This window comes from Psammomys obesus, unplaced genomic scaffold, assembly GCF_907164565.1.
Source record: "Psammomys obesus unplaced genomic scaffold, mPsaObe1.curated_primary_1811, whole genome shotgun sequence".
NCBI lineage: Eukaryota > Metazoa > Chordata > Mammalia > Rodentia > Muridae > Psammomys > Psammomys obesus.
In genome coordinates this window covers 258,582-269,809 of record NW_026589137.1, presented here as the reverse complement: position 1 = coordinate 269,809, position 11,228 = coordinate 258,582, and the positions used below count along the sequence as shown (strand labels likewise).

General features: G+C 42.2%; 1 protein-coding gene across 4 annotated transcripts in view; it reads right to left on the bottom strand.

Annotated features, from left to right (window-relative positions):
* Septin6 (septin 6) overlaps positions 1 to 11,016 on the bottom strand; it is a 77,696-nt gene extending 66,680 nt beyond the window's left edge. For all 4 annotated transcript variants that reach the window (XM_055604928.1, XM_055604925.1, XM_055604927.1 and 1 more), the window contains exon 1: positions 10,776 to 11,016. In XM_055604928.1, the coding sequence (XP_055460903.1) occupies positions 10,776 to 10,802 (27 nt within the window). In that variant the 5' untranslated portion in view covers positions 10,803 to 11,016. The remainder of the gene's footprint in view (positions 1 to 10,775) is intronic.
* Positions 11,017 to 11,228: the final 212 nt, after the last annotated feature.

Below are 11,228 nucleotides of genomic sequence, written 5' to 3'. Positions count from 1 at the left end.
CTATCTATCTATCTATCTATCTATCTATCTATCTATCTATCTATCTACATAGTGCATATGAGGAGGTCAGAAAAAAATTGCAAGAGTCAATTCTCTCTTTCTGTGTGGGCTTTGGGAGCCAAACTCAAGGTGTCAGGCTTGGTAGCAGGTGCCTTTATCCACTGAGCCATCTTGCCGTTAACATATTTAAAACACTGATACATCACTTAACAGAGGGCAGTACTAATGTGTGTTTCCATTGCTACTATGTGTGTCTTTGTATCCATGAAGTTTCATGGGCTTTTATTTACTGTGAACTGACTCATTGGAAAATGGTATCACATTCTTTAATTTGTGTTTTATTAGTGATAATGAACATTAAAATATTTCAACTGTGATCCAGGTGAGGTAGCACACGCCTATAATCCCAGCACTCAGGGAGGCAGAGGCAGGCAAATCTCTGTGAGTTCAAGGCCAACCTGGTCTACAAAGCAAGTCCAGGACAGCCAAGACTACACACAAAGAAGCCTTGTCTCAGAAAACAAAAACAAACACAAAAACAACTGTGTATATGTATTGTGTATGTAAGTTATCTAGTCATGATTTTGACCATTTAAAAATATATGTTTGATTTTCTCTTTGATTTGGAAGAGTCTTACATGTGTAAGATTTGATTTCAAGGTGAGATAGCTAAAAGAACAAAGTCAATAAGTAGTTAGCAATTTGAGGTTTTAGGTGTAGCGAGCATTTAAGGCTAAGATAAATTTTAGGAGTGAAAGATATAAAAATGGAATGCTTTCTTAGATGTAGTAAGGGGGTGAGCTAAGGAATGAATATGAGAAACACTCACAAATAATGAGACATCAAAGGGGATTTTGCCAATAGTGGGAAATGATCAGAAAATTTTAAAAAGACCCAACAGTTTCCTGTCATCTGAAGCAAAAAATAAAAGTACTAAGAATGACAGAGAAGTAGCCATAGATTTGCATTTAGTGGCATCACCAGTGACTTGGAATCTTGTCTTTTACTCAGGGTACATTCTACCTAAACTAACTAGAGAACCTGGAGACTCAGAACAAAGGACCTGTTTGTATGTTTTTCTTGATATTTACTGGGTTGAAAGAGCCAGGTTTTTTTTTGTCTCAATCTCTGTGGTTTATTTATATATTTCTTAATTAAGGAAATTGTCTAGAGCTGTCTTGCTCTGATAAATCTTATATCAAGATCATCATTGTTCAGAGTAAAATATATACATGCAAATTATGAACAAAATCCTGAGCTAAATGTACACTGACCCCAGGACAACCCCTGGAAATGTCTTTTCCTTTTCTCTTACAAAGCCTTTGATGCCTTATCTCTTTAGCCCTTCTTAAGGTGGTGTAATTAATTGAGATCCTAATTACTCTGATTGCAGTTAATTGAATGTTCACTTGACTACAAGGTGAAGAGGAAATGAAACTAGCAACCTGCCTAACACATCTGACACTGAAACATTACCTTGCTATCCTGAGGAGCAGGTGGCACCATGTTCATGGCCACAATCCCCAAAATCATTTGTCTACTATAACTCTACAACCATCTTTAGACTCTGTTCTCTGGAACCTCACACAGCTGTACAAAGATTCACGTATGAGGAACTGTGTTAAAGCATTGTTTATAGTAATGAAAAGCTAGAAACTCCTTAAATGCTAGACAACCAAAAAATAAATTATAAACAGGAATAATCTGGAAGTCTGCAGCCCGAATGAGCAGTGCCATATGTAATGATGTGAATACCTGCAACACATAGTATAAAACAGAAAACTCAAGTTGTAAAACAATATTCATAATGAGCACACCTATGTACAAAAGGTGTGGTATATGTGTTTATGCACATAAATATATGACAGTACCTAGACAGATGCATGAAAAGGCACCAAGCCAAAAGATACCAGGAATTACGTCAGAGGACAGGAAATGGAAATAGGGGCCTAGTCAGAGATGTTGTCAGCTCTCGTAGCATTTGATTCTTTTAGAAAGCAGTTGAACTCATTCATGTGTTACCTGTATACTTTACAGATCATTTTTTTTAAGTAAAAAAAAGGAAAGTTCTTGCTCACTCAGCTTTGCAGTAGAGATAATTAGTTAGGATATAGTCTGAGAGAAGCTAAAGGAAGGCAAAATGAAGAGGTGCTCCAGAGAACTGTGAGAGCCCTCATTTCCCTGCCCCCAATTCCATTTCCTGTTTGCTACCTAATGTGCAGTCACATGTGGTTTTGAAATACATTATATCACAGTTTTTTTTATCAGAGGCAGAAACACCGCTCTTTTTCTCTTCTGCCTCTTCCTGAGGACACACCAGTTTCAGTTTTTAATTGAATATTCGTATGATGCATACTAAGAAAAATGAGTTATGGCTCTTCCAGATGTGTCTCTTTCTCACGCTACTGGTTTTGTTGTTGTTGTTGTTTGTTTTGTTTTCTTTTGTTTTTGGAAAGTGAAGAGTCCAAGAAGCACCCGATAGACAGCTGCTGTCCTCTGCTGCCCATTGCCTCTTCTCTAATATCCCTGGCAGAAAAAGCAAGTTGTTAAGTGAGGCCTCTGGGAACTAAGGGCCCACCTGTGTCAATAGAGAATTTCCTGGCTCTATTCAAACCTAAGGTAGCTAATTTAGCACATGTCATCCTGAAGGATAAGGGGGAAACGTTGGGAACTCATGACCTATGACTTGGCTGTCTCTTAACTTTCTCCTCTGGTCTTTTGCACTTAAACATTAGCAAAGGAGACAAATGCTGAAATGAGATTCTCATCAGCAGCCTCGTTGACTGCTTAGTGGCGAGCCCAATTTTTCACCCCTTCCATCACTCCATCATTGTTCTGGCACTGAGAAACTCAAATCTCCTTGACTTGCAAAAGCAATTTATGCATCCAAAAATATATGATGGAATATCAAGCAACTGATGAAAATATTTTATAAGACTGTATAATGACATGAAATACTTGCCAAAAACTGTTATGTAAAGTGAAACAAAACAAAACAAATCCCCTGTATACACAGGAGTGGATAGTGAGGAGAGAAAACTAATACAATGGATTAATTTGGGGGTAGCTTTTCTGTTTTTTGATTTTTCTAAAATAGGCATACTTCAGTTTTATAATCTGGAAAAAATGTTTTGTTTTGTTTTGAAATAAGACTCTATGATGATACATTCCTAGGCAAGAAAGTGGCTTCAGATATTTTAGAAAAAATCCTCAACTTCAACCAGAAAATGCTCCACACACATTCAATCAGCAAGTTTGGTTAAGTACAGACTTTAGCATGTGGGCAATTTTATTATATATAAAACATATGTTTTACCAACAATACAATAAATTCTTATCTTCCTTTATTATGATGTATTACTACATATAATATATAACTTACTATTAAAGAGTATAACATAATTATAGAGTTGTGTAAACCATAAGACAAATCACGTGTCCTGAAACATGTCAGAAGTCCTGATAAAACCCCATATGCAGCCTTCAATGTTGTCAAAGGAATGAAAAGTACTATACCATCAGCTTTGAGAGCCACAGAAGATTAATAAGGTCCAAAATTTTAACAACAAAAAAGTAAAAACAAAATGAACCCAACACATCAAATGCCAGGAGTTTTCACGGGCTGAGTAATTTGGGGTATAGAGAAAACTATAATGTCCTGGAGAGAAATTTGGAAACCATTCTAAGGAGAAATTAGGTTTGCCAAAGCCTCAGTGGGGAAGTAGTTTAGGGCACCTCAAGGAAACACAAAGGAGACCATCTTTACTAACCAAGGATGAAGGAATCTCTTCGGCAAAGCTGATAGATGCAATGCATTTTAATACCAAAGATTTTAATACCAAATTCCAAAGTGGCTTCTCATTCTATAAAAGGATTCACAGGAGGACTCCATTAAGTAGCCAGCTCTCATAGTGCATTTAAAGTGGGATTCCACAGACAAACATTAAGTTGTCATGTATCCTTATAAAATGTCAATATATATCCAGAAGGCAGTGCTCAAATGATTGTTTCTAGTTCATTCCCAGATACCCTGCTGAGCTAAAAGTGTAAGTTCCTTCTCCAAAGCTCTCGTCTCACTCAGCTCAAGGCTGAAGGAGGAAAGGGGTGGAACTCATTTCTGCCACTTCAGAAGCAGAATCAGGCAAGGCACTAACAGAATTGAGTCTGGAGAACAAGGAAACATAAGGGCAGCACAACTTGAGATTTGGAAACTCCCTTAAACATCACCTAACCCAAGGGCTCTTTTTGCAAAGGGGGAAATGGAGACCTGGAGTCAGGGAAGTGACTTGTTCCAAGTCATCCTGTGATTTAGTGGCAGAGGGCGATGCTAGGATCCAGGCAGACTGCTTCTCTCAGATGGAAAAGCTGACTTAAATACCAGATGTATTTCTTCCTGCAGCTGAAATTCCAGGCCATGAGGCTCCTGGTCTGATGCAGGTATATGTGATAAAGGACAAGGAAAGTGAACTGGTTGCCTGAGTTGCCAGCAGACGGCAACTCAGGCAACCAGTGCCTCTGAGATCTATGCTTCAACTCTCTCTCCTACTTTTCTCTCTTCTTTCCTCTCTCTCTTCTGACTCCAGGCTGATCCTAGGCTTGGCCAGATGCCCAGCTCTACTCAAGAGCTAATGAGTCTACCTAACTCAACGAGTCATTATCTAGGTAAAATATCTCCACTTCAGACCAGGGGTGACCTTTGTTCTGGGTGGGTCAACTTTCCCACAAAAGCCGCATACATTTCCTTCAAATCAGGCAATTTGAACAGTTTTCTAGGTGTTCTGGTCATCGTAACATCCAATGTGTTTTTGTTTTTGTTATTGTTGTTTTTATTTTTAAGAATAAAGAAAAAGAAGAAAAAAGAAAAGGTTTACCCATAGGCCTCTGGGTGAATGCCCAACTGCCCTCTGGGGAGCCTGAATTTGCCTCTGCCTCCATCTGGTCTCATTTAATGGGGATCTGAAAAAAAAAAGTTTTTTGCCTCTGCGCCAGTGTTCAGAGCTCGGGCCTCGGCTATGAAAAGAAACGCAACACTACCTAGCACCTCATCAGGGCTGGGAGAGCAGAGCTCTGCTCCTGTTACCAGGGCACTCTTTAGGGGTCTGAGAAAGCCATGGCAAGGGGAACCAGAACCCCGAGGCTTGTCCCTGAGAAAGCCTGGAAATCTTTTCCTGGTCATGGGAATGACCCAACTCCAGGGCCAGCTGAAAGCCTGCTGCATAATTCAGCAGATGGCTGCCTCTAGTGGGAAGACACCGGAGAAGAGGATAACATTATTTCTCACCCTCCTGAGCATGTGGCCTCCTTCCTCTGTGCAGGCAGCCGAGAAACCCACGGTTTCAAATCCCCACAGCAGAAGCTGCCTCCTGCCAAACCGAGGAGGAAGGGTTTGTGTTTCTAATTTATTCTGTACACCCTCCAGTTGTTACTTAAAAATAATCCATCATTACATGGCTGGTGGCTCCAAGATTTTTATTTAAAGCAATATGGAGAGAGAACGAGAGAAAAAAAGAAAGAAAAGAAAACCCACACAATCCGTGACTGTGCTATCTTGGATTTAACATCAGAGTCTCCATGTCCCCTAGGTTCACTTTTCTCTGATCACTTTGAGGATATGTTGGCAGATACAAGAAGAGGGGGAAATAAGGACATGGCATAATTTTAATTTCTTAGAAACATCTTGGAGAGACTAATACTTTTTCTTTATTTATTTTTGGGTTTTTGAGACGGGGTTTCTCTGTGTAGTCCTGGCTGTCCTGGACTCACTTTGTAGACCAGGCTGGTCTCGAACTCACAGAGATCTGCCTGCCTCTTCCTCTAGAGTTCTCGGATTAAAGGAATGTGCAACCACACCTGGCTACTAGTACCTTTTAAAAGGGGCTCTGTGTGATCTGGTAGGTGTTTCATTATTTTATCCACTGACCAGCAATAACACTTTGGACCGAGTCTTTTGCTTGTTGCAGGCATAAAATGAAGAGAGAAGGAATATCTGTTCAGGACATTGTTGGGGAAAATGAAATCGTACAGATGGAAGCATTTTGAGAGAGCTACACATCATATATCTACGCATGGTTTTCTTTTTTTCTTCTTCCTCTTTCCTCCTTTCTCTATCCCCCTTTCTTCTTTCCAACTGTCTTGTATGTAGTTTCAGTGCATATGCAAATAAAGGCCTTTTCAGTGGGTCCATGCAAATATTAAGTTATGGCTCTGACAATCCAAAAATCCCAGGAAGTCTGGAAGTCAGTGCTATATAATTTTCTAATAGTGCTTTTTTTTTTTTCCTCCAGCAGACTAACTTTCCTAGTAGTTTTGCTCAAGTTAAAGCACAAGGTGTGGGGCCACGCTGGAAACAAAGCCAGCAATTAATAGAAACATTTATATGAGCCACTCCACAAAGTAAACGCTATGCATATGACTGCAGATCAAATTCTCATTTTATTATGCAGACCTATTAGTCTACTGTAATGAAGTTTTGTAATAAATACGTCAGTAACACTCACATTTTGTGGATCTAAAATGTCAAGAGGAAACAGGGCTTGTTCCTGCCTCATCTGGCAGCTCTGAGAGGGGGCAGAGTTCCTCCATGCCTTGGTCACCACTACCTTCCCAGCACTTGGCACAAGACCTAGTAGAGTCAGGGCCCGATAAATAAATGTTGAATGAATGAAAACAGCAGTGGGTGAATTGACAAATGAACTGTTCCCAAGCAAGTAGCAGAAGTGTGATCTCACCCATCTTCACACCTACCCTTTTCCCATCCAGAAGCCCTCAGAAAGCCTCTCCTATCACTTACAACCTTCAACCATAGCTGAATTACTTCTGCTGCAATGACTTCTCATTAAAGGGCAGTAGCGCTCCCCTTTAGCACTTACAATAATGATAATTAGAGAGTTTTTAAAACTTCATCATTGTGCAAGTATTTGGAGGGGTCATTTCCATGCCATGGCATTCATGCAGAGGGTAGAGGGTTTTGTTGAGTCTGTAGATTCTAGGGATCAAACTGAAATGTCAGACTTTCATGGCAAGTGTTCTTTATCCACTGAGCTCTCTTACCAGCGCTACATAAAGATTTGATAAAGATTTGTGTCTGCCTCTGCCATTAAAGAGGAAACTCCTTTGAAGGAAGAGGCCATACATGCAGGGTAAGCACTGTAACACTCCTCTAATATTTCTCTCTCTCTCTCTCTCTCTCTCTCTCTCTCTCTCTCTCTCTCACACACACACACACACACACACACACACACACACACACAAACATAACAGGGTTTCTCTGTATAACACTGGCTGTCCTAAAGCTCACTCTGCACACCAGGCTGACCTCGAATCTTCAAATTCATAGAGATCCGCTTGCCTCTGCCAGCTAAGTGCTAGGATTAAAAGCATGCAGCCACCACATCCAGCTTCTCTAATCTTTTTGACAACACTTATAGGCACAGAAAAATTGTGAAACTGTATAATAATTGCCCATATTCCCTTGATTTGGATTCAACAGTTTTTCACTATTTGGTGCCATGTAAACTTTCTCCAGCAATATATCTTCAGGTAGATCTATGGGATTTTGCTCCCCTCCCATTTTTTGAGTATGATTATTAGTTTTATTGATTAAGGATTAAGGAGGAGCTTCAAGACGGAAACCATGAGGTAACTGCTGTCAGAGCATCTAAGACAGAAGTTCCAGGCTAACCTTGTCTCACTGACAGGTGAAAGTCTGTCTAAAAACAAAGACGGAATGGATAATTGTCACTGATTGTGAGACCAGAATGCAGAAGCAATCTTCTCTTCGATGGCAGGTGGCAGCTTTAGCAGAGCTGCTCCAGGCCAACCCTGACTATGACAACTCTTGCAGTCCTTGAAAGATCTTTTCTTATGGTCAATGGCTTGATAGACTGTATCTGAAAAAAGCAACAGTGTTCACATTGTAGGTATGATTTGTTCAAGCTAGACTCAACCACACTGTGCTTTCTGAAGGACAAAACTCACAGTCTGAACCAAAACTGCAACATTGAGCTGAGAGACAGAGCTTTTGGAGACTGCACTGTGTCTTCCTAGGTAACCTTAGATGAGTCAGTTATGTAACCTCTCTAAACACAGAACAATGACAGTTCAGGTCACCTCACAGGTAGGAAGCACCCTACAGATCTTTTATTAATTCTTTAATTGTGTCTGTTTCCACAATTTGTGTCTCCAACTAGGATAGAAGCTTGAAAGTCACGAACTATGTATTCTACTGTTATTTTGGTATAGTTGATAAGGGCTGGTCATAGTATTGTTTACATCAGTCAAGCAAGTACTCAGAGCAACAGTGGAAAAAATAGTGCTGCCATCCAGAATCCTTTTCTGCTGTTCGTTCAAATGGGATGCAGCTGAACTATGAAATTCCAAGGTGAAGACATACTCAAATGTAGGCCCTACTCAACAATTCCCATGCCAGTTTTACCACTAACAATATTTGACCACAGTGATCCTCCAGGGACTCTGTGAAGATACCCAAACACATACACTAAGACACTAGTCATAAGGCACCATGCCTCAGAGTTTACTAAGAAGAACTTCTAAGCTTGCAACACGTAGCCTGGCTCTCTGGTCTTCTCTTTCCAAGCCTTAGACACATATTCCTTTGAAGAAACCGGAAGCATCCAGTCACCCAAAGTCTCTTGAGTTAATTCCAGCTTCCCCTGGTGAATTACAACTTCTTGCAGACACAAAGGAAAGCAGAGAGACAAATGACACATAAATAAGAGCTTCACTGGCTTGGGGGAGGGAAGCATGGTGACTTTTCCCAGAAACCCATTTATCATGATAACAAAGTCTCAAGTGTTTGGGCTGCTCCAGAATTTGACATACAATTATGTTTTTTCAGAATACAATGTGGTAAGGGCAGCCAGAGCAAACTGAAATCACTGAAAGCCAATCAAGGGACCCCAAACCACACCTTGCAGCCCCTGCCCCAATTTGCAGAACAAAGGTGGTCTCAGGATTGCTTTAGTTGTGCCTAAAGTGAAACAACCATATGAAATAAAACATCAACTTTGTAATCCTAATCCAGGCAAGGGAGACTGATGAAGGCAGGTCAATGCAAACTCATTATGACAAGAAAAGAAATCTTTAGTTTTGGGGTGTTTTTTGGGTCATGAAGGATAGAATAAGTGCAATCCAGGAAACTGATTCATCTACTAAAACTATGACATCTTGAAAATGCACATAAGAAAACACCCTGGTTGTCCTCAAAACACTATAAGCAATAAATATTACAGTGTCAATTTTGAGCAATCTCTCAAATTCTATCATCATCAGGCACTGTCTCCTGTCTGCCCTTGCCTTCCATACCATGACTGCATAAGAAACTATGTGCTGTGATGTACACAGAATAGATTAGGTTTCAAATAAACCACCATGATTTTCCAAAGCCAGACAGGAAATGGAATAAATTTCTTTACCTGTAGAGAAAAATGTTATCAGATTCTGGATTCACATTTAGAAAACATATGAATTGCAATTACACCAAATACCTAGAGGCTGCTTCCCACTCCCTCCTTTTGCACTGGAGTCACATTGCACAGGATATTTCTCTAAATAAATGTGATGTTACAGGGTTATCATTTTTTTTTAATTTATCCAGCAGTATTTGGGGTAGTGGGCTATGCTTGGCCGCCTTCTAACTCATTCTGCTTCAGCTTATTGCTTGTGGAATAGAAGAACTAGGTTGTTCCCCCCCAAATTGCATCTTCCTTTGTAACCAAACTTCTGATCGAGAACAAACATGGAGCCTCGAGTTCTTAGATATGATTCCTCTGCACAGCCCAGGCTGGAAAACTTTAGTTTTTAAAATGATTTTTTTTTTCTACAGAGTTGGTCACCACCAAAACAGAGTGAACACTGCTTCTTCAAGTTTCACAGTGTTTTCTTCGGTCTTTCGAGAAAGATGTCAGCTCCACAGGTTTTAGCATGTAAGCCCATGTACACTGAACCCAAGACAGACCCTCAGAGAACCATTCAGAAAAGTGCCAAAATATGCAGCCAGCCACCTACAGGCCAGGGTGTACGGTACCCTTCCTGCCCTTCCACTCACAAATGGGACCCTGCAGGACACGGCACAAGTGGACACAGAAACATTCGAACACAGGAACACACACCATAGAGGTGAGCACATAGAAACAGGCCAACTCATTCAGGGTCACATAACCCTGCCACAGAGAAGGCAGGAGGGCACACATGCACATATATGCCCACACACTGATACACACAGATGCAGTCACATATGTAATGAATATGGAGAAACCCTACTCCAGCCAGTCATCTCCCCGCCCCCCTCACCACACTATGCCTTCGGTCCAGGCTACCCCTAGCTCCGAGCCCCCTCTTTCTGAACAAGCTGGAGTCCCAGAAGGCAGCTGTGATAGGGGCTCTGCCAAGCTAAGGGGACGGGGATCTGGAGGGCTTTGGACTCATGCAGCCATTCATTCGGCAACGCCCCAACGGCAGGGCCGCAGCTGCAGCAAGGGAGGCGGAGGCGCTCACTGCAGCTCTCTCCCGCGTTGCAAGTTCAGCTGCCCGCCAGTATGCTTTGCCAACAGCCCCCCACCCTCCTGCCACCACAGGTCTCCAGGACACCCTAGGGGTATAGTGGACTTAGCCGCTGACCCCGGGAACAAAAAGTCCTGCTTTGCCTCTGCTTCTGGATGTTACCATACTGCCCTCCTCGTGGTCAAGTCTGCTCGGCCGTCCCCAGCCCCCCACCTTCACCCCCTAGACCAGGGGCTTGAGTAAGCACTCACTACCTGGCGAGCTATATCCGCAGCTGCCATCTCTCCTGCTCCTTCGTCCGCCAGGGCTGCTACAGCTGCTGCACAGGAAACAGAGGAGCTCCTCCGACAAAGAGAAAGTGTTACACTTCGGGCGCGACCAAGTCTGGTGGGGGGGGGGAGATGCGGGGAGGGGCCCCCTCACTGCTGCTCCAACCCCAACCTCTCCTCTATTGCCCAACCCCTCGGAGTAGGGTGTGGGAGGGGACCGATTGGCTGCACTGTCTTCCCCTAAGGCGAACCCAGTTCCAGTTCTCTCTGCAACCCTAGCCTCTGCCTCTAGGAAGGGGGCGGGGGCTCCCCTCGGTGACCACGTCCTCTGCCCCACCTCCCTGCCGCTACTGGGCTTCGTGGTACCTCCCGACCTCTGCTGAATTCACATACACACACACACACACACACACACACACACACACACACACACACACA